We start from the raw sequence: 24,159 nt of genomic DNA, 5'->3' as shown, positions 1-24,159 counted from the left end.
TGGTCGATCAACGTGTTGGAGACCAGAGCGGTCCGTCTGGCGCTGTTGGTTTTCCACTCCCTGTTGCTGGGCAAGTCGGTCAGAGTGCTGTCGGACAATGCCACGGCGGTGGCTTATGTCAATCGTCAGGGGGGCACCAAGAGCACTCAGGTGGCGCAGGAGGCGGCTCTGCTCATGGTTTGGGCGGAATCCCATCTGCTGGACCTCTCGGCCTCTCATATAGCCGGAGTAGAAAATGTTCAGGCAGACTTCCTCAGTCGTCACTTTCTAGATCCAGGAGAGTGGTGTCTCGGCGCCGAGGCGTTTCAGTTGATAGTGCAGGCTTGGGGGCAGCCCCTGATGGACCTGATGGCCACGGGTGGCAACGCCAAAGTGCCCCGCTTCTTCAGTCGTCGCAGGGACGGTCTGGCCGAGGGTCTGGATGCTCTGGTCCAGCAGTGGCCAACGGAGGGGCTGTTGTATGTGTTCCCTCCTTGGCCGCTGGTGGGCAGAGTGCTTCTTCGCATTGTTCACCATCCGGGTTTGGTGGTGCTGGTGGCGCCGGATTGGCCTCGCCGTCCGTGGTATGCGGATCTGGTGAGGCACCTGGTAGCGGATCCTCTTCCTCTGCCTCTCTCGGACGACCTTCTGATGCAGGGTCCCATTCCCATGTTCGACCCGTCTCCCTTCTGTCTTACGGCGTGGCTCTTGAAAGGGGTCGCCTTAGCAAGAAGGGATATTCAGACAAGGTGATCTCTACACTGTTGGGGTCCCGGAGGCTTTCTACCTCTCGGGCTTATGTGCGGGTTTGGCGTCTCTTTGAGGAATGGTGTCGGGCGCGGGGAGTGACCTCTTTTCGCGCTTATCTGCCTAACATTCTGGAGTTCTTGCAGGATGGCCTGGATAGAGGCCTGGCTTGGTCTTCTCTCCGGGTTCATATTGCGGCCCTGTCGGCCTTTCGAGGGTTGGTGTCAGGTCAGCGTTTATCGGCTCTTCCTGATGTGATTCGGTTTTTGCGGGCGGCCAAGTTGCTTAGGCCTCCCCTACGGCCCTCGGTTCCCTCTTGGGATCTTAATCTGGTTCTCTCTGTTTTGGTGCGTCCGCCTTTCGAGCCCTTGGACGACTGTTCTTTGAAGGACCTTACTTTGAAGGCGGTCTTTTTGGTGGCCATTACTTCTGCTAGGCGTGTTTCTGAGCTGCAGGCTTTCTCTTGTAGGGCTCCCTTCTTGGAGTTTTCTAGGGAGCGGGTCGTCTTGCGGCCTGTTCCTTCCTTTCTGCCGAAGGTTGTTTCTCCTTTTCATGTCAATCAATCGGTGGTTCTCCCGGTCTTGGGTGGTCGGGAGGGCTCTTCTGAGCAACGGCAGCTGCGCAAGTTGGATGTCGGTCGGGTCCTTCGCTCTTATGTGCAGCGGACCCAGGAATTCCGGAAGTCCGATCATCTCTTTGTCCTCCTGGCGGGTCCTCGTCGGGGAGCGGGCGCTTCTAAGGCTACTATTGCGCGCTGGATCAAGGAGACGATTGCTTCCGCTTATCTTCTGAAACAGCAGCCTGTTCCGGAGTTTCTCAAGGCTCATTCCACTCGGGGTCAGGCGGCTTCTTGGGCTGAGTCGTCGCTCGTGCCTCCAGTGGATATTTGTAAGGCTGCGGTTTGGTCCTCCTTGCATTCCTTTGTTCGTCATTATCGGGTTGATGTGCAGGCGCGTCGGGACGCGGTGTTCGGTGAGCGTGTACTGGTATCGGCCCTTCGGGGGTCCCGCCCGTGAGAGGGACTGCTTTGGTACGTCCCATTCGTAAAGTTAACCTCTACTGGTCTGGAGAGTGCTAAAGAAGGAGAAATTAGGTTCTTACCTGCTAATTTACTTTCTTTTAGCTTCTCCAGACCAGTAGAGGTCCCCACCCTGTCTGTTGTTGTTGTTGTTGGGGCTGTTGCGCGGGCAGTTTTTGGTTTTTGCTGCGGGTTCTAGTATTTTTCTAGGGCCGGGGAGAATTGAAGAACAGCGGCTGTGGCTCGGCTGGCTTAGCTGGCGAGCTGTGGGGACATTCTTCCTTCGGGAATTTCTCCTCTGCATTTTCCAACAGCATTTTGGGTATGTTATTTGTTACTCCTTTTGGAGTATTGTTTTTTCTCTCTGTTGTTTTCCAGTTCTTGGTTCTGCTTGGCTATTCGGCAGACTGAGGGAAATAGAGAGGAGGGGCTAGGATATACTGTCCCAAAGTTTTGTTTTCAGTCTCCACCTGCTGGTCATGATTAGATATATACCCATTCGTAAAGTTAACCTCTACTGGTCTGGAGAAGCTAAAAGAAAGTAAATTAGCAGGTAAGAACCTAATTTCTCCTTCTTTCCCATATGTAAAATGAATATAACAAACTTGAAGAAACAAACAAACCTGCAAGGGGAGCAATAGCAGATATCAAGACTGGGTGGAGTTCTGGATTCATCTGCCTAAAGGAAAGAAAATTAACAGGTAAGAACATAAATTTTCCTTCCTTAGCAATGGCAGCAGATGAATCCAGAGACTAGGGGATCATCAATTTTCAAAAGAGTTATTTGTTCCCATTGCAGTCGTTGGAGTATCTGGGAGTCCTATTTGATATGGCCCAGGAGAAAGTTTTTCTTACGCAGGATGAGGGGCTGCTTCACTGAGATAAGTTCCTATGGGGTTTTTTTCTTGCTTGCTGGTGGACATGAAGATTCTGTGGCTATAATTTAATTGTGTTTTGAGTTTTTAATCATCAGCAACCAGAAATAATTATGTTGTTGCTGCCTTTCCAGTATTTTGGTTTTTATTTTCTCCTCCCAGGTGTTTGTTTTTAGGAGGGCTGATTTTATTTTTGTTGCCTCAGAGTGTTGGGGGTTTACTTTTTGGATTAGCAGTTGGTCGCCTCTCAGACTGTGATGAACATGATTTTGCTGTTTGTTTGGTACTGGCTTATTTCTAATATCTTAAAAAAAAAAAGTCTTATTGAGCATGTTTTCCTTGCTGTTTTGTTAGCCAGTGGTGCTCAGCTACATTTGCTAATTCTCTCCTTAATTTTTTTCACTCAGAGAATGGTTAAGTTCTGGAATGCATTGCCAGAGGATGTGGTAAGAGCGGATAGCATAGCTGGTTTTAAGAAAGGTTTGGACAAGTTCCTGGAGGAAAAGTCCATAGTCTGTTATTGAGAAAGACATGGGGAAAGCTACTGCTTGCCCTATATCGGTAGCATGGAATATTGCTACTCCTTGGGTTTTGGCCAGATACTAGTGACCTGTATTGGCCACCGTGAGAACGGGCTACTGGGCTTGATGGACCATTGGTCTGACCCAGTAAGGCTATACTTATGTTCTTAGTTTATTTATTTATTCAGTTTTCTCCCAATGGAGCTCAGAATGGTTTACTTGAATTTATTCAGGTATTCAAGCATTTTCCCTGTCTATCCTGGTGGGCTCACAATCTAATGTACCTGGGGTAATGGGGGGATTAAGTTACTTGCCCAGGGTCACAAGGGTTTGAACCCACAACCCCAGGATACTGAGGCTGTAGCTTTAACCACTGCGCCACACACTCTCCAGTTAATGCTAAGCCCTTTTCTGTTGTGCATAGCTGTTCCTTCTCCTATTTTCATTAGCACTAACATTCTTAGGGCTTTTCAGCTGAACTAGGCAGAGATTTAGATGCTCTGCGTTTGTCTTGCTGCCTTTGACTAGTGCTACAGGACTATGTTGTCCTGTGTGGGCTTGTGGCTTGCATCGCAGAGATCCCGCATGGGTATTACCTGCGTGGGCTGCCTGTGGTGTCTTGTCTCCTAAGGCATAAAATCTGGCTGTAATATTCCATCTTCCTCATATGCATAATATTAGATTTATTTTAGCTACATAGACTCAGTCATCTTTCAGGTTACATGCTGGCACCATGCTTTATGCTGTGCAAGGACAGAAAGTCTGAGGAGTAGCTTAATAGTTAGTACAATGACCTGGTTTCAAATTCCACTTCAACTCTTTAACTCCTTTTTCTAGTGCAATAGGCACATCATTCTGGAGCACTTGGGTAGTGAATCCCTTGTCGCAAGATCCTGTGTAGAGAGCCTCATTTACATTTTTCTGCTCTGCGAGATGGTAGGAGCCAGTCTGTCCTGCTTGTGTTTATTTTAAATTTATTTCAGGGTTTTTTTCTTATCCATTCGTGAAGCTTTTCAGTTCTGCAGAAGCTCCAAATTAAGGGAACATCTCTGGCTACAGAGAACACAGACTCTGAGGGCAGTAGTCTGGGAGCTCGGGGACCATTCCCTTGGAGCGAGCCATGTTCCCATGTTTTGTCCACAGAGAGCCTGAGTGCAGGCTGAGTGGCCCTGTTGTGTTTTTTCACCAAGATTGGGTGCCAATTCCATTTCCTCCCCCATATTCTTCACACATGAGTTCCAGTGGGGTTTGAGGTCTCGGTGTGGCTAGTTGGACTGATGTCAGTCTGAAGAAGCAAGCTATCCGGATGTCTTGGCTTGTATGAAGCAAGAGTTCTCTGGCTGCTGTTTCAGCCCTTTTGCAGCTCCCAGAACCAACATAGGAAGAACTTCTGATTTGGACCAATTTATTTTATATCCTGAGAATTTTCCAAATTTCTCAATCAACTCAAGTAAACATGGAAAGGTTGTTTCAGGATTTCTCAAATGAAGCAATATATCATCCGCATAAGCAGATACTTTATACTCCTTTCTAGAACGTGGAATACCCTGTATCTCCACTTGTTGAATAGCTAATAATAAGGGTTCAAGCACTATATCAAAAAGCAAAGGAGATAAAGGACAACCCTGCCTAACCCCCCTTTGCAATTTAAAACAATCAGAAAGATTATTATTTATATATAATCTAGCAACAGGAGAGCTATACAAGGTTTTAATCATTTGTATAAATCCCGAACCAATGCCAAACCATTCCATAGCCTGATACATAAACGTCCATTCCACCCGATCAAAAGCCTTCTCTGCATCCAAAGATACAGAGAAAGCTGGATCTCCTATTTCTTTTGTTAGGTATAAGATCTGCAAAGTCAATCTAGTATTATTAGAAGAGTGTCTCTGAGCAACAAAACCAGTCTGGTGCATACCAACTATATGAGGAAGAGCCTTTGCCAAACGCATGGCCAGAAGCTTGGCTAATAACTTACCATCAACATTAATCAAAGAAATAGGCCTGTAGTTTGAAACCAGCATGGGTTCTTTATTTGGCTTTGGCAAAACAATGGTCAACGATTCTGCCATAGTGCCTGAAATACAACCTTTATTTAGTTGATTCTGATATAAATTTAATAAATAAGGTAATAGGGTACTTTGAAACGTTTTATAAAACTCTACCGTAAAACCGTCACCACCTGGAGCGGTCCCTACGCTAAGAGATTTCAATGCAGTTTGCAATTCTTTTAATGATATCGGTTCTTCCAAACTTCTTTTTATATGATCTGGAACCTTCGGTCCTTTAATAAATTTTAAAAACTCTATTCCATCCTTTTCTTTATCTGAATAAGACTCGGAAGAATACAGGTTTTTATAAAAATTTAAAAATTGTTTTAATATAGGTCCATTTTGAGACTGAGTATCTCCTTTTTCATCTTTAATTGCACTTATTTTAGACCTTCTTTTTTTAACTTTAAGATAATTAGCCAGTAATCTTCCCGCCTTATTCGAATTACCATAATACAAAGCTTGCTGACAAAGAATACCTTTCTTAACCAATTTAGAAGAAGCCTCATTATATTTATATTTAACTTTTAAAAGATCTTGTAACGTGGAATTTTCCCATTTTTCTATCAATTTTGCCTCTAAAATCTTAATCTCTTACTCTAACTTAACAAATTGCTTTTTTAATTGTTTTTTAGAATAAGCTGAAAATGATATTATTTGTCCTCTCATAATTACCTTAAAAGCATCCCACAAGATTTCTAACGAGACTTCTTCCGTATTATTAATTTGAAAATATTCATTTATCTTTATCTGAAATTCTTCACAAAATTTTGGGTATGCAAGCAATGCATTATCAAATCTCCACACAGGCCTATCATTATCTTGATCAACAAAATTTAAATTTATCCAGACACCACCATGATCAGATAAAATTATTGGATCTATAGTAGCTTGAGTGACATTTTGTACTAACTTATCTGAAACCAAAACATAATCAATTCTAGAGAAAGATTTATGGACATGTGAACAAAATGAAAATTCTCGATCATTAAAATGAAGAATGCGCCAGATATCTTTTAAATTACAGGAATTTGCAAAATTATCTAACCCTAATGATTTTAAAATTTTACTAGTTTTTTAATCTAATAAAGGATCCATAACAGCATTGAAATCTCCTGCTACTATCAAATTACTAGCAGCCAGTGGTAGAACTATTTGTTGCAGAGTTTTAAAAAATTCAATTTGATTCGAATTAGGGCCATACACATTAAAAAGCCCTACAGTAGTACTGCCCATACTCATGTTCACATGTATCCACCTTCCTAATTGATCTGCAGCCACCAAGTTAAACACTGCAGTGCATTTTTTATTAATCAGAATAGCTACACCTGCTTTTTCCCAACCGCAGGAGCAAAGAAGCAATCCTTCACCCAATTACCAATTAGTTTCTTTGATTCATCTCCAGTAAGGTGAGTCTCCTGTATAAAACAGACATCCGCATTCTGCTGTTTTAAATATAATAGCGTCTTCTTTCTTTTTATGGGATGATTAAGGCCATTAACGTTTAAAGAAAAAATTTTAAAATCCATTTAAACAAAATGAAACATAATAATTACATATTTCTGCATTATAATTACAATATAATCATTTCCCCCACATTGAAAATTTAATTCAATCCCCAACCCACTCCCAAATACTCTCCCATTACACCCCACCTTTTCCCACCCCTCCCCCCAATATAACATTGTCAACTTCGAAGCGTACATACATAGCTCAAGTAAATGAGAAACTCCCCCCAGGCCAAATTCATAACAACTCTCCTAAATATAATAATCATCTTAAATATTACATTGTAAGTCATTTAGCTAACCATAAATTAAGAACATAAGAACATAAGCAGTGCCTCCGCCGGGTCAGACCATAGGTCCATCCTGCCCAGCAGTCTGCTCCCGCGGCGGCCCAAACAGGTCACGACCTGTCTGAATCACCAGAAGGGGCCCCCTTGCCACCTTGGTTTCCCATTGAGTCCTATCTTCCCATCGAAGTCCTAACCCTCCGGTCTTGCACATGCACTACCTGGTTGGGTTTCTATACTTATTACCTGGTTAGCTTTCTATACCTGTGTTACATCCCAGCACCTCTCTCAGTATCCCACGATCCCTTTATCCCTCAGGAATCCGTCCAATCCCTGTTTGAATCCCTGTACCGTACTCTGCCTGATCACTTCCTCCGGTAGCGCATTCCAGGTGTCCAAGACCCTTTGGGTGAAAAAAAACTTCCTTGCATTTGTTTTGAACCTATCTCCCTTCAGTTTCTCCGAATGCCCCCTCGTACCTGTTGTCCTCTTCAGCCTGAAGAATCTGTCCCTATCCACCCTCTCTATGCCCCTCATGATCTTGAAGGTCTCTATCATATCTCCCCTGAGCCTCTTTTTTTCCAGAGAGAAGAGCCCCAGCCTATCTAACCTCTCGGCGTATGGGCAGTGTTCCAGCCCTCTTACCAGTTTCGTTGCTCTCCTTTGAACTCTCTCAAGTACTGCCATGTCCTTCTTGAGGTACGGCGACCAATATTGAACGCAGTATTCCAGATGTGGACGCACCATCGCTCGATACAATGGCATGATGACTTCCCGCGTCCTGGTTGTTATGCCCCTCTTTATGATGCCCAGCATCCTGTTGGCTTTTTTCGAGGCTGCTGCGCACTGCGCAGATGGCTTCAGTGATGCATCCACCAGCACACCCAAGTCTCTCTCTAGACTGCTGTCTCCCAGCAATGCCCCCCCCAATTTGTAGTTGAACAACGGGTTCTTTTTCCCTATATGCATGACCTTGCATTTTTCCACGTTAAAGCGCATTTGCCATTTGTTTGCCCAGTCTTCCAGCTTGTCCAGGTCCCTTTGCAGGTCCTCACACTCCTCCCTGGATCTAACTCTGCCGCACAGTTTGGTATCGTCTGCAAATTTTATAACCTCGCACTTTGCCTCCTTTTCCAGGTCATTGATAAATATGTTGAAGAGTAACGGCCCCAGCACCGATCCCTGTGGCACACCGCTCGTGACTCCCCGCCAGTCAGAATATTGTCCCTTTACTCCGACCCTCTGCAGTCTACCCGACAACCAGTGCTTGATCCATCTGTGCACATCCCCTCCCACCCCGTGGTTCCACAGCTTCCTAAGCAGCCTTTCATGTGGCACCTTGTCGAAAGCCTTTTGAAAATCGAGGTAAATGATGTCTATGGGTTCCCCATTGTCCACCCGACTGCTTATTCCCTCAAAGAAGTACAGAAGGTTCGTTAAGCATGACCTTCTCTTACAGAATCCGTGCTGGCTTGTTCTCAGTAGGCCATTTCTCTCGATGTGCTCGCAAATACCATCCTTGATCATAGCTTCCACCATCTTCCCTATAATTGAAGTCAGGCTCACCGGCCTGTAGTTCCCGGGGTCACCCCTCGATCCCTTCTTGAAGATAGGTGTGACATTTTTTTCTCTGTCTTCATCTGCTGGTAGATGAACATAACCCATTCATTCTCGACTGGTCAAGAATAACTAAAGGAAAGAAAATGATCAAGTAAGAAACATAATTTTTCCATTATCCACAGAAAGAGAAAATGGGAAAAAGGAGAGTAGGGTTTAGGGAAAAAGGTAAGTTCAGATTTGACCTTTTTGGTGATGAGACATCCAGGCAGCACATCACACAATCATTGCTGCCTGGAACAGATTAGAACTGCAGCAGAATTTTCCACCTTTTACCCAAAGTAGGCAAGTGTTCCATTCATAAGAGTACCTTTCCTACTCTTAGTGCCATTGTGCATGCAGTTGGTTTAATTACCTCTTGTTTCTTCTGATGTGGGTTGTGGGATTTGAATAATGTAGGTGGATATTCTTTTCTGTCTTCAGGTTTGTTCACCCATATAAGTTTGAACTAGATCACTTTATTCCTCCTGTAGCTGTTCTTCAGAAGCCCCAAGTCCAGGTTTGTGTCTTTTCTTCGTTAGTCATTGATAAGCACTGATTAGGAAGACATTAAAATTTATGATTAAAGAGACTTCTTAAAATATTTAATAGCTTTACATTGAAGATTTAAGTAGATTGGAGAAAAATGGGTTTAGAATTGATGGTTATGACTTAGGTTCAGTATGTATAATTTTTTTTAGTCATCATTTATCCCAGGACAAGCAGGCATGATATTCTCACATGTGGGTGACGTCATCTACGGAGCCCCGATGCGGAAGCATTTTCAAGCAAACTTGATTGAAGATTTAAGTTTGCTCTGCTGCTCCACGCATGCGTGCCTTCCTGCTCCACTAGGGGGCGCATCCCCTCGTGGTCTCCAGTTCAAAATTTTCCGCTGAGCCTAGAAGTCGTGTTTTTTCAGGCTCTGCCCCAACTGCCTTCTAGCACCGCAATTTTTTCTTGTTTTTCTCGATTTAGTTGCTGTGCGCGAGTTTTTTTCTTGTTTCAACTGTTCCTGCTTCGTTTTTCACCGACCTGGAGGCTTCCGGGTCCCCGTGGCCGCGTGGCTATTCGAGCCGCGGCCAGTTTCGATTCTATGTCCCGGCCTTTGACCGGCTTTAAAAAGTGCTCCCGGTGCGAGCGGCTTCTTTCCATCACAGACCCGCATCGCCGGTGCATCCTCTGCCTGGGGGCCGCTCATCCAACCGACTCCTGCCCCCAGTGCGCTACTTTCCAGAACCGGGCCCTCCGTCGAAGGAAAGCCCGCAAGGCGGATCTTTTCGCTCCGGACCAACCCTCTACCTCGGCCTCGAGGTCGGCCCCAGCCTCGGCCCCGTCCTTGACCTCGGCCCCGAATACCTCGGCATCGCCTCGAGACTCGAACCCGAAGTCCTCGGGACAACAGAAAACCTTGGCTCCGGGTAAGTCCCCTCTTCCCTCTTCAGGTTCTGTATCAGCAAAGAAACTGGCCTCGGGGACACCGGCGACGCATGGCGGAAGTCCCATGCTTACAGCCCCGGCGAAGCCCTCCAAGCCTTCGGGCCGTGCCTCCACCACACGGGAATACTCTGATACGAGGTCGCCCCCGGTGGAGTGCACCGAGGCAGTGGACATGCCCTCGATGCTGTCCGTGCCCGTTTTCCAGGACCTACTCCGAGCGATGATCTCGTCGTAGCTGTCCGCTGCAATGGCCCATTTGCAACCGGCCTCGACCTCGACCCCGACCCCGCATGTGCCAGACCAGCCTGAGTCTCGCGTCGAGCCACCTCGAAGAAAAGCGCGCAAGCTTCGCCGCATTCCATCCTCCTCGGACTCCTCACCGAGGCACCCGAGGCGCTCTCCCTCCACAGACCGCCGCGGTGCAAAACGTCGTGCTAAAACGACAGAAACCTCGAATCGCCATACCTCCAAGAAGGCCCGGGGTTCCCCCACTCTACGAGGCCGTTCACCTACACCTCGTACGGGACCGCTAAGGGTGGCTGAGTTATCACTCTCCAACCCGCGCATCCTCCGAACTCCCCCTCGGACCGGAACTCCGACCCGAGGTTGTAGGTCTTCACCGAGGGAGTCCGGGTCGAGGTCACCGATTCGACACCGATCGGTACCTCGAACCCCGACATTGTCTCCGAGGGGCTTCTCGAGACGTCGGAGATCTGCGACCCCAGAACACTTTCACAGTACATCCCCGGTCTCGGAGCGTGGATCGGAGCAGGAACCTCGATACTCGAGGGAAGCCTCCCCATCCTTCTCCACCCGACGGAGGTCTCGTTCACCGACCCCGCACGGGGCCTCGGGAACATCTCGCCCATCCTTCACTCGCTTTGTCCAGGACATGGGCCACGCTTTGGACTTAGACCTCCAGTCCGACTCCAGATACTCTAAGGAATACCTAGCGGAGCTGGATATGCCATCACTGCCCAGGGAGTCCCTCCGCTTACCGCCTAACCCGGTACTCCAACAGGCCTTCTTCAGGAACCTGGAGACCCCCTACATGGTCACAGCCGTACCCTCCAAAATGGAGGCCAAGTACCGCACAGTACCCTACCCGGGATTCGAACAACCACAGCTCTCCCACCAGTCGCTGCTAGTAGAATCCTCCTTGAAAAAGGCCCACCCATCTCGGGTCTCAGCCGCGGTCCCCCCAGGCCGAGAAGGCCGAACCCTAGACAAGTTCAGCAGGAGACTATATCAAAATGCCATGATGGCCTCTAGGGTGCAAAGCTACACTTTCACCTTCACATCCTACCTCAAACACCTCATTGGACTATTGAGAGCCTTTGAGACTGACCTACCGGCCTCCCGCCAAGGAGCGTTTGACCTGCTTTTAGAGTCCCTCTCCAACCTGCACCTCCATCTATTCCACGTGGCCTACGATGGCTTCGAACTCTCCTCCAGAGAGGCAGCCTTTGCTATCGCCATGCGCCGACTAGCTTGGCTGCGCCTGGTCGACATGGACCCCAACTTACAGGACCGGTTGGCTAACCTACCCTGCGTGGGAAAAGAACTGTTCGACGACACGATCGAGGCGGCTACAAAACGCCTCTCCGAACACGAACGCTCTTTTGCCTCCCTCGTCCGGCAAAAACCTAAACCGCCCGCCCCCAGGCCGTTCAGGGCCCCTCCACGCCGCTACTCACAAAAATCCACCCCTCCCTTCTCGCGGCCCCCACCCAGGCGTCCGCAAGCCCACCACCGGGCCATGCCCAAGTCCCAACCGCCTGCGACTTCCAAACCATCCCCGTCCTTTTGACGGGATTCGCGGAAGGGGACGGGATTCGCCATAGTCCCAGGCCTCCTTCCCATCGGGGGCCGCCTCAAAGCCTTCTACCCTCGCTGGGAACAAGTCACGTCGGACGCATGGGTCCTTGGCGTGATCTCATCAGGATACTCTCTCAACTTTCGGGCCATTCCCCCAGACAACCCCCCAAGGAATTGCCCTCCCAACCGGACGCAGCTACCCCTACTCCTCTCCGAGGCTCGAGACCTGCTTCGCCTCAGGGCAGTGGAGGAGGTTCCCCCCGACCAACGGGGGAAGGGCTTCTACTCCCGTAACTTCCTGGTACCGAAAAAAACGGGAGACCTACGCCCAATACTAGACTTGAGACGCCTCAACAAACTTCTAGTACGGGAAAAATTTTGGATGCTTTCCCTACCGACCCTCTACCCCCTGATCGATGAGGGCGACTGGCTCTGCTCCCTCGATCTGAAGGAGGCGTACACACATGTCCCAGTACACCCCGCTCACCGCAAGTTCTTGCGTTTTCAGGTAGGGGACTGGCACCTACAATACCGAGTCCTCCCCTTCGGCCTAGCATCATCACCTCGGGTCTTCAGCAAGTGCCTCGTGGTGGTCGCAGCAACCTTACGTTCCCAGGGCCTCCAGGTATTCCCCTACCTGGACGACTGGCTAATCAAAGCCCCGTCCAGGGAAGGGGTTATCTCAGCGACCCAACAGACTATTACCTACCTACAAAGTCTGGGGTTCGAAATAAACTTCCCAAAATCCCAACTACGCCCCTCGCAGTCCCTACAGTTCATCGGGGCCACGCTGGATACGGTTCGCCTCCGTTCCTTCCTCCCCCCTCCGCGTCTAGAGGCGTTAGTAAGTCTGAGCCGAAGGATCTCACTGATGACCTCGGTATCAGCTCGACAGATGATGACTCTCCTGGGCCACATGGCCTCCACCGTCCATGTCACACCCTTCGCCCGTCTCCATCTGAGAATCTCTCAATGGACCCTGGCCTCTCAATGGCGTCAAGACCGGGACCCGATCGACCGTCCCGTGACAGTGACTCCTTCCTTGCAAAGATCGCTCCGCTGGTGGGCCGACTCTTCAAATATTTCCAAAGGTTTACTCTTCCTCGCCCCTCATCACAGCAAGGTTCTCACCACGGACTCGTCAGAGTACGCTTGGGGAGCCCATCTGGACGGCCTACGCACACAGGGGATGTGGTCAGCAGAAGACCGCCGCTGTCACATCAACGTGCTAGAGCTCCGGGCCATCTATCTCGCAGCTGTAGCCTTTCAACACCTGCTCCACGACCGGGTGGTCCTCATCCGAACCGACAACCAGGTAGCAATGTACTATGTAAACAAACAAGGAGGAACAGGGTCTTGGCCCCTCTGTCGGGAAGCCCTGCGCCTCCGGAAATGGGCAATCTCCAACAACACCTTCCTTCTAGCGGTGTACATACAAGGAGAACAAAACTGTCTGGCGGACAGACTCAGCCGCCTCCTCCAGCCACACGAGTGGTCACTGCACTCTCAAACCCTACGACAGGTGTTCAAACAGTGGGGGACACCTCAAATAGATCTGTTCGCATCCCCCCACAATCACAAACTGCCTCTCTTCTGCTCCCGGATGTATTCCCCGGACCGGCTCGAGGCCGACACCTTCCTCCTCGACTGGGAGGGAAGGTTCCTGTACGTGTTCCCGCCGTTTCCTCTGATACTGCGGACGCTTGTCCACCTGAAAACAGTACAAGCCACCCTGATCCTGATTGCTCCTCGCTGGCCACGCCAGCCTTGGTTTTCCCTTCTACTTCAACTCAGTGTCAGAGATCCACTGCCTCTACCTCGGTTTCCCTCTCTACTATCACAGGGTCAGGGTTCGCTGTTACATCCCAATCTTCAATCTCTTCATCTGAATGCTTGATTTCTTTCCCCCTGACTTCTCTCCCCGTGTCTCAATCAGTCAAGGAGATATTGGAGGCTTCTAGAAAGACCTCAACGAGAACCTGCTACTCCCAAAAGTGGACCAGATTCTCAGCCTGGTGCTCCTCTCACAGCCAGGACCCGGTGTTGGTCCCCATCCCCCTGGTCCTTGACTATTTACTTCAATTATCTCATTCCGACCTAAAGACCAACTCCATTCGAGTACACCTCAGTGCGATTGCAGCCTTCCATCAGCCCCTGGAAGGGAAAGCCCTCTCGCTCCACCCCCTAGTCTCTCGCTTCATGAAGGGTCTTCTGAATGTCCACCCTCCTCTCAAACCTCCTCCGGTGGTTTGGGACCTTAACGTGGTTCTGGCTCAACTAATGAAACCTCCATTTGAGCCCCTAGACAAATGCCATCCAAAATTCCTCACTTGGAAGGTGATTTTCCTGCTTGCGCTCACTTCCGCTCGGCGGGTTAGTGAGCTACAAGCTCTAGTGGCGGACCCACCCTTCACGGTATTCCACCACGACAAGGTGGTACTCCGCACTCATCCAAAGTTCTTACCTAAAGTAGTGTCTGATTTTCATCTCAATCAGTCCATTGTCTTACCTGTGTTTTTTCCCAAGCCCCACTCTCATCCCAGAGAGGTGGCGCTCCACACTCTTGACTGTAAGAGAGCGTTGGCCTTCTACCTCCAACGCACTCAACCACACCGGAAAGTCCCACAATTGTTTTTGTCCTTCGACCCAAACCGGTTAGGTCACCCAGTCTCCAAGCGCACCTTGTCCAACTGGTTGGCCGATTGCATCTCCTTCTGCTACGCTCAGGCTGGTCTCGCACTGCATGGTCGAGTAACGGGACACAAGGTCCGAGCGATGGCAGCCTCCGTAGAGTTCCTCAGGTCCACACCTATTGAGGAAATCTGCAAGGCTGCCATGTGGTCTTCGGTTCATACTTTCACCTCCCATTACTGTCTGGACTCTCTGTCCAGGAGCGATGGCCGGTTCGGCCAATCGGTTTTGCGAAATCTATTTGCCTAAATTGCCAACTTCCCTCCATCCCTTTTCAGTTAGCTTGGAGGTCACCCACATGTGAGAATATCATGCCTGCTTGTCCTGGGATAAAGCACAGTTACTTACCGTAACGGGTGTTATCCAGGGACAGCAGGCATATATTCTCACAACCCGCCCACCTCCCCGAGGTTGGCTTCTTTGCTAGTTAAATGAACTGGAGACCACGAGGGGATGCGCCCCCTAGTGGAGCAGGAAGGCACGCATGCGTGGAGCAGCAGAGCAAACTTAAATCTTCAATCAAGTTTGCTTGAAAATGCTTCTGCATCGGGGCTCCGTAGATGACGTCACCCACATGTGAGAATATATGCCTGCTGTCCCTGGATAACACCCGTTACGGTAAGTAACTGTGCTTTCTATTCTCTCTCTGTATTATATTTGTTTAATACATTTATTAATTATTCTTCAAGAGATCTAAGCAGTTTGCAATACAATATAGAAAACAGCAGCATAAAATATATGGCAACACACAAATCTTTCCACTGCTACAGTGTAATATTCTTTTTAAGATATCAACAATATCCCTGGGCAAACAAATAAACATTCAGATTTTATTCTGAAAGGCACTTACTCTCGTTATTTCCATAATGCCATTAACAATGCTTTCTACAACCTCTGTCCTATAGAAAAGGTGCATGTTCAATATGCCAGCTATAGAAGAACACGGGTTACATCTAGGTCTAAGGTTGGGGTTTGTTTTGAACTGGAAGTTGGCTGAAGATGGGTCTTCGAAATAATAGTTTGAGTTTGGAATACAGTTAGGATCTGGAAGAGGATGTGATTATCCTTTTGTCCATTTCATGTTTGTAGACTCTAGACATTCACTACAAAATTTTACTTTGTTCTCTTTTCCATCTGTAAAAGGTTGTTCACATAAAAGATATTTTCATAAATTATTGTCTTTTCAGGCTGCGACTTGGGATAAGGAATTTAGTATTTTGATAACCAACTCTATTTCATACTAACATTTTAGGAAATTGCTTAAGACTTTCCTGTTTAAAAATTTTTTGTCAGCTTAAGTTTGTATATCATTGTCCCCCTCTTTTACGAACGCATAGCGAAGGTTTTAGCAGTGGCAGCAGCGGTAACTGCTCCAATGCTCATAGGAATTCTATGAGTGTCAGAGCAGTTAGCGCTGCTGTCGGCGCTAAAATCTGCGCTATGCGTTCGTAAAAGAGGGGGGGTGTTTGTACAGTTTTTCTTTTATTGTTAACTGCATCAAACTGTAATGTTTTATGATATATAAATAAACTTTTATGTTATGTTCATAATAATGCAAGTCACTTGGTAGCTCATAAGTTAAAACTTAGTCGCACGCATAATAATAATGTAGCTGTTTGAAAGGGATTTGGAGACTTGGTAAGGACGTACAGAGAAATCCAGGATTGCTTTGTGCAATATTATAAGGCCCTATATTCGGTGGAAGGGGATACAACTAAGAATGAGCAAAGTAGGTATCTTGACTTGGTTCAACTGGGAGTAATCGAAGCAGGGGCTGCAGTTCGGCTGGATAGACCCATTAAATTAATAGAGGCCTGATGCGCACTCCGTTCAGTGAAGCTGAGGAGCTTTCCGGGCCTTGACAGCTTTACTGTAAAGTTCTATCAGAGGTTTGGGGACCTACTCTTTCAGCCATCATTGCACCTATTTAATTCATGGGACGAGATGAGTCAAATGCCCTGCTTTATGCAATTGGCTATTGGAGTAAATAGGTCTGGGCCCTCGTTTTTTGAGCTGGATCTGGATCCTATATAATAAATCAATGGGATGTATCAAAGTGAATGGCAACTATTCTTCCCTATTTCAACTTTTTTAAGGAACACGGTTGGGGTGTGTCCTCTCACTGATTTGTTTGCTTTGGCAATTGATCCTCTGGCTCAGTGAGTACGGGACAACAATTTATTTTATTTATTTATTTTATTAGGTATTTATATACGGTCTATCAAGGTTATCTAAGTGGTTTACAATCAGGTACTCAAGCATTTTCCCTATCTGTCCTGGTGGTCTCACAGTCTTATCTAATGTACCTGGGGCAATGGAGGATTGAGTGACTTGCCCAGGGTCACAAGGAGCAGTGTAGGGTTTGAACCCACAACCTCAGGTGCTGTGACAGTAGCTCTTAACAACTAGGCTACTCCTTCCTCCAAGGAGTCATGGTATTTTTTCATTAAAGGTGACTCCATACTCAAATTTTTTTCTTCTTTTTAAATACACTAAGTTTAGATGTGTAGTGACCGCCCCGAGATCTTTTTCCATATTTACAGGTTAAACGTTATATGCACTTTTCTGGGATCCTACAGGAGTTACTGGGGGGGGAACTGATTTTGAGATATTGCTGGGACCCTCACTCCCTATCTCAGCCATCTATAAATGCTTAAATTCAAGAATGCTTATATTCAAGAGGTGAATCCTTGGCATATATAATGGCCTGGGAAATTGATCTGAGGCAATCTTTGATACAGCAAAAACGGAAGCTGGTATGGGGGGGGGGGTCATACTAAATCCCTGGGTATGGCAACTCTTCAAATAGAAAATGGATATAAAACCCTTTTAAGATGGTGAGGTTAGCAAAGATGAAGGGAGAAAGCATGGGCTATTGTTGGCGGAGGTGTGGAGGAGGAAGGACGTACATGCATATGTGGTGGAGCTATATGGTTGTCCAGGGGTTCTGGGATGAAATATTTGGGATGCTCTCAGATTATGAGGAAATATGTGGAGCTAAAGATGGAACTTTGTTTTTTTGCATCAATATCACCTTGATATGATTGAGGGAGAAGTGGCCTTCTGTAAAATATTTATTGTGGCCAGAGTGGCTTTGGCAGCTACTGATGGCACCGGCCAGGGACTCGGTAATGCAGAAATTGGAGGATTGGAATGTGTTAAATTAATTGACTGCTCTAAAATACCACAGAATGGGGAGTATAGCTCTCAAATGGCATAAATGTACAGATTGGAAATGTTCTCAAGTGCTATGAGGAGAGGAATTAGGGAGGAGAGGGTGGTGGAGAGTTTCATTGTATGTAAGGTGGGAGGTGTTTCAAAGGAATCTGTACATCTCCCTTTGGGAGTCTTAAGTTGTTGCTGTATTGCATTGTTCATTGCTGTGTTTTTCAAGTTATTTCAATAAAGCTATAAATTTTTTAAAAAGCTGGGATTTAAATTTTTTTTGTATTGGGTAAGTAGTTGTGTTTGGGGGAGTGGAGTTTGGTTTGAGTTATAGTGATTGCTGTTTCTGTTGGTAAGGTTGCTATTAGGGATGGAATTGAGATTATGTTGGGTTGAAGGTTGGGTTTGGGCATTGTGGCTGAAAGTTACAACTGATGTTGAGAGTTGAGGTTAAGATTGGAGATGGAAGCTATGATTCAGGGATTATGGATTAGGATGGGGTACTGCCATTGTTTTTTTTTTGTTTTTTTTTTAAATATTTTATTTATAAATTTTTCATTCTTACAATAATTTAATTGTACATAAAGCTTCAATTAATACATGAAAAATTGTGATTACAAATAATTCATCTTATCACATAAAATATAACCCTTCCCTTTTTTCATTTCTTAAATCCATATAATATACATTCCCCTCCCCATTCTAATATAATCATTACTAATGTACTATGAAATCTGATCATTGGAATAACGAGTCAATGGTTCCCAAATTTTCTTAAAATTATGAATATTTCCCTGTTGTAATGCTATGCCATTGGAAAATGTGTTGTCCCTCTTCAGCATTATGGGGTAGATGATAACATAAGATATGGGGAGTAAATGATGATAATGTAAGATCTTGAGGAAATGGTAAGCGTGAAGAGTTTAGTGGAGCATGGTAGGATGTTTGGAGGAGATCTATGAAAAAAACAGGAACAAAGCTAGAAGCTAAGGTGGAGAAAGGTGGCTGAGGTACCTGTCTTCAGAGGTGGTTATTTTCTTTTCAGATGTACTTGCCCCTTCAAGAAACCCCCTGTTATTTTGTCTCTTCCTTGGATGAGCTGGTAGAAATGAATGAAAAGCTCTGCAAGTGTCCAGAATTTGCCATTGATGTGGAGGTGAGTCTTTTCATCTGATTGTCTTTCATTTCTCTAAGTTTTGTCTGTGACTAAACTTCTCTTTTTATGTTCCACAGCACCATTCCTATCGCAGCTTCCTGGGTCTCACCTGCCTCATGCAAGTCTCTACAAGGACAGAGGACTTCATTATTGACACATTGGCTCTGCGCAGTGATATGTACATCCTGAATGAGTGTTTCACAGACCCAAATGTGGTGAAGGTAAGCTCGGTAATATATATGGAATCCTCCTCAGTCTCCTAGCCTTGCCTGTGATATCCTTGTTGATGTTTAGTGTGAATTTCATTGCAGATAGTCTTCCAGTGCCATCTCTCTTATTCTCTGCTTCTGAGGACAATATGCCTATAACATGGTGTGTACCTTGGTTATATTTGCTGCCATTGTTTCTCACAGGTTTTGCATGGTGCTGATTCTGACATAGAGTGGCTACAGAAAGACTTTGGACTATACCTGGTAAACATTTTTGACACACATCAGGCTGCCCGTGCCCTGAACTTGGGTCGTCACTCACTGGACCATCTTCTGAAATTGTACTGTGGGGTGGAATCTGATAAACGTTACCAACTAGCTGACTGGCGAATTCGGTAGGAAATGTGATATATCCATTAATTGTACTGAATGATAAATACAATCACTAGTGAAGTGAATTGAGCAGACCGAAATAAAATGCTGCAATTTATCTTCTTTGTAAACATGCTCTTGCATGGCTTTTATCAATACTGGATATGTAGAGAGAAATTTTATAAAACTTTTTCTATGTCTAAAGCCTACACCTTCTTTATGTAGGCACGCACACACACACATATATATATATATATATATATATATATATATACTAGTCTTTAAGCCCGTTACATTAACGGGTGCTAGAATACTGTTCACCCTCTATGTTGCCCCTTCCATTCACTGCCCTCTCTTCTCTTTCTATCTCTCTCTTTCTCTCCCATATGGCCTCTCTCCATCTCCTCCTTCCTTTTGCCTTGGTCTGGCATACCTTCCTCCTTCCCTCCAAGGCATTCTCTCCCCCTCTGCTCCCTTTCCTCATTTAACTACTTCATTGGTCAGCAGCAGCATTCACAATTCATTGCTGTTGCTGGCTTCAGGTCTTTCTCTCTGGCTGGTCCTGTCTTCATGAAAACAGGAAGTAGGCAGGACCGGCCAGAGAGGAAGGCCTGAAGCCAGCAACAGCAGCGAATTGTAAACGCTGCTGCTGCCTGAAACACCCGAGGCAGACGCTTCTCTACCCTCCCAGCCCAACCCCCGCTGACTCTGCGACCCTCCCAGCAAGATGACTTTAATATCAAACCTCCCTCCAGCGTTGGCAGTTGCTGCACGTTAAACAGGCTGCTTCTGCTTTCTTCTGCCGTTGAGGCTCTCTGTTGCGTCATTGATGACGTAATCAGTGAAGCGGCAAAGGGACTCAACTGCAGGAGAAAGGCCGAAGTAGCCTGTTTAACGTGCAGCGAGTGCCAACGCTGGAGGGATGTTTGTACCGGTGCAGAAGCGATATGTCTCTCCCCCTCCAGTACCTGTGCAGCACTTTGCTGCGGCGCATCCTCCCATGGGGGGGGGGTTGCACAGTGTGAGCGGGTGAGAGCGGCGATCTCCAGTTGGGGGGGAAGGGGGGAGAGCGGCGATCTCCAGTTGGGGGGGGAGGGGGTTGAGAGCGGCGATCTCCAGTTGGGGGGGGTTTGCACAGTGGGAGCGGGTGAGAGCGGCAATCTCCAGTTGGGGGGGGGAGGGGGTTGAGAGCGGCGATCTCCAGTTGGGGGGGGGTTTGCACAGTGGGAGCCGGGTGAGAGCGGCGATCTCCAGTTGGGGTTTTTTTATTTTTTTTGTTTTAAGTTGAAAGCCGGCGCTGCAGCTCCTCTCTCGATCCTGGTGCAGTTCGAGAGAGGAGCCGGTACCATTGACAGTGAGAGGCGGGGGTGAGGAAGGCCGCTGCAGCTGTGTAATTTTTTATTTTTATTTGAAAGCCGCCGCGAGCAAGTGGTGACGTAAAACCCGCGCATGCGCAATAGTGTTTTCGCGATGGATCAGGGAACACGTTTTTTTTAGTGCGCATGCACGGCCTACCATTTTATTATATTAGATATATACACATATACATAAAACATTATAACATTCTTAGTCTTGTTTACCATCCCTTTTTTAATAATTCCTAGCATCTTGTTTGCTTTTTTGGCCGCTGTCACACACTGGGTAGAAGGTTGCATCATATTGTCTACAATGCCACCCAGATTTTTTTCTTGGGTGCTAACTCCCAAGGTTGACCGTAGCATCTAATAACTATGATTAGGATTATTCGTCCCAATGTGCATCACTTTTCATTTGTTCACATTAAATTTCATCTGCCATTTCATCTTCCCATTTCCTAAGGTCTACCTGCTCTTTCACAATCTGCATGCGTTTTAACAACTTTGAACAGTTTAGTGTCATCTGCAAATTTAATCATCTCACTTGTCATTCCAATTTCCAGATCATTTATAAAGACGTTAAATAGCACCAGTCCCAATACAGATCCATGTGGCACTCCACTATTTACCCTCCTCTATTGAGAAAAATGGTCTGTTTTCTATCTGATAACTGATTCCTAATCCACAGCTGAACAGTGCCTCCTATCCCATGACTCTCTAGTTTTCTCAGGAGCCTCTCATGAGGAACCTTGTCAAAAGCTTTCTGAAAATCTAGATACACTATATCAAGTGGCTCACCTTTATCCACATGTATATTCACACCTTCGAAGAAATCGAGCAAATTGGTGAGGCAAGATCTCTCTTGTCCCATTAAATATGTTTGTCTATGTGTTCCACAATTTTATTTTTTATAATTGTTTCCACCATTTTGTCTGGCACTGAAGTCAGGCTTACTGGTCTGTAATTTCCCGGATCTCCCCTGGAACCCTTTTTAAAAATCGGCGTAATATTGGCCACACTCCAATCTTCAGTTACTACAGACAATTTTAGCGACTAACAGCAGATCAGCAATTTCATGTTTGAGTTCTTTTAGTTCCCTGGGATTTGTACCATCCAGTCTAGGTGATTTATCATTTCTTAACTTGTCAATTTGGCTTAGTACGTCTTTCAGATTCACAAAGATTTCTTTCAGTTCCTCATCATCATCACCCTTAAACCATTTCCAGTTCAGGTAGATCTCTTACATCTTCTTCCATAAAGACCTAAGCAAAGAATTCATTCAGTCTCTCTGCTATGGTCTTATCCTCCCTGAGTGCCCCTTTTGCTCCTTGATCATCCAAAGGGCCCACGGATTCCCTCACAAGGTTTCTGCTTTTGATGTACCTAAAATAATAGTTACTATGAGTTTTTGCCTCTTTGGCAAGTTTCTCTTCATATTCTTTCTTAGCTTTCTATATGAATGCTCTTGTCTTTCCTCTCAGTCTTTTTCACAAATTTTTGATGGCTTTCGGTGTTCAGAGCTTCCCTCATCGAGGGTTCAGCTCTGCATGCGTGAAGGAGAAGCAGAATGAAGTCTGCAGCTGATGGGCCAATCTTTCTATGGTACCTGTTAACTAGCCTACAGAAACTTTTCTGGAAATCGGGATCCGTTACCCTGGTTGCCTTGCTTGCCTACTGTGTCGCAGGGGCTTGAGTGCAGTCTGTCAGGCATCCATAGGGGGCTCTGCAGGGTGCCGGCTGCATTTCACCGCCTCCCTTTTGTGGTCCCATGGGTGAAGGCTCACATGCATCCTCACCAGAGCGTATTGTTATCATGGTGGTCACTTCAGTCGGACTCCCTAGGGATGTCTGTCCTAAGGACTACAGAAGACCAAGCCAGTATGGACTGGTGGCTCCACCTGCAGGTGTTATCAAGGGGTATGCCCCTCAGAATAGCCTTGTGGGAAATTGTGCCAGCTTGTTTGGCTGGGGGGTTTCACTGCAACGGACGCCCGATCTAGCTGACGTCAGGCAGGAAAATACTGGCGCATACACAGTACAGGCATCTCAAAATTGGGTGGGGGGGTGTTTATATGCATTTGACAATAATTGTTAGAATGTCAAGTGATTTGTACGAATTATCTGATTGAATATTGTACATTTGTTGCAAGAGTTAAAAACTGAATAAAGAATTTAAAAAAAAAAAAAAATTGAAAAGTTTAAAGTGACAATATACTTTTGCACTGACTGTACTGGGCTCCATGAATGACGTCACCCACATGTGAGAATATAAGCCTACTGTCCCTGGATAACACCCGTTACAGATAAGTAACTGTGCTTTTTGTCTGCTCCTGATATTGTTAGTTGTGCTTTTATACTTGGCATGGTTTTTCTCTTATGATTTCCCCAATTAATTTGTAAACCACTTACAAGCTTTATTGATTTGTAGTATATGAAATAATACAAAACTGAGGAATGAAAAATTTTAGCAAGAGACACTAACTCTAGCACTCAGGTTAAGTCTAAAAATGTAATCTTGTTTTTAGCCCACTGCCGGAAGAAATGATGGCATATGCACAGACAGACACTCACTTCCTGCTCTACATTTATGATAAGATGCGTGTGGCACTGCTGGAAGAGGGGAAAGGACAGAATAACCTGTTGCAGATGGTGTGGCAGAAGAGCAGAGACATCTGCCTAAAAGTAATTCATAGATCAGTCTGAAGGGGGAGAATTGCCTTCACTTTCTTGGTCTGCTGTCTCTTTCTATTTCTTTCTTTCTCTTTCTCTTTTTCTTTTTTCTTTCTTTCTTTCTCTTTCTCTTTTTCTTTCTTTCTTTCTTTCTTTCTTTCTCTTTCTCTCTTTCTTTCTTTCTTTCTCTTTCTCTTTTTCTTTCTTTCTTTCTTTCTCTTTTTCTTTCTTTCTCTTTTTCTTTCTTTCTTTCTTTCTCTTTTTCTTTCTTTCTTTCTTTCTTTCTTTCTCTTTTTTTTTCTTTCTTTCTTTCTTTCTCTCTCTCTTTCTCCCTTTAATAAGCTTTCATTCATATTTCCATAACTATTTTGTAGAAATACATTAAACCAATTTTCACTGAGGACTCCTACCTGGAGCTAAGCAGGAAGCATAAGAAGCATTTCAACACACAACAGCTCGCAGCCACCCGTCTGCTGTATGCTTGGAGGGACAAGATGGCACGTCAAGAGGATGAAAGTTTGGGGTAAGACAGTATATGATAAGAATACTTCAGAAAAGAGTAGAGTGCAGGACAAGAGCATGGGTGGAGGATAAGAATGGAGAGAACAAATCATAGTGCTGGAAAGTTGAGAAAAGAGCAGTTTGAGAGTTTGAGTACAAAGAACAAGAGCATATTGAAGCGTTGAGAGAGGGTGAAT

At 46.0% G+C, this 24,159-nt stretch overlaps 1 protein-coding gene across 4 annotated transcripts in view; it reads left to right on the top strand.

Annotated features, from left to right (window-relative positions):
- The window catches only part of EXOSC10 (exosome component 10), a 127,931-nt gene that overhangs the window by 27,588 nt on the left and 76,184 nt on the right, over positions 1–24,159 (top strand). For all 4 annotated transcript variants that reach the window (XM_033921975.1, XM_033921973.1, XM_033921974.1 and 1 more), the window contains exons 7-12: positions 9,030–9,105; positions 18,745–18,855; positions 18,933–19,076; positions 19,269–19,459; positions 23,317–23,473; positions 23,836–23,984. In XM_033921975.1, the coding sequence (XP_033777866.1) occupies positions 9,030–9,105; positions 18,745–18,855; positions 18,933–19,076; positions 19,269–19,459; positions 23,317–23,473; positions 23,836–23,984 (828 nt within the window). The remainder of the gene's footprint in view (positions 1–9,029; positions 9,106–18,744; positions 18,856–18,932; positions 19,077–19,268; positions 19,460–23,316; positions 23,474–23,835; positions 23,985–24,159) is intronic.

The sequence above is a fragment of the Geotrypetes seraphini genome, chromosome 15, assembly GCF_902459505.1.
Source record: "Geotrypetes seraphini chromosome 15, aGeoSer1.1, whole genome shotgun sequence".
NCBI classification, from domain to species: Eukaryota; Metazoa; Chordata; class Amphibia; order Gymnophiona; family Dermophiidae; genus Geotrypetes; species Geotrypetes seraphini.
The sequence above is the reverse complement of the archived record's forward strand: the minus strand, read 5'-3'. Positions and strand labels throughout refer to the sequence as shown.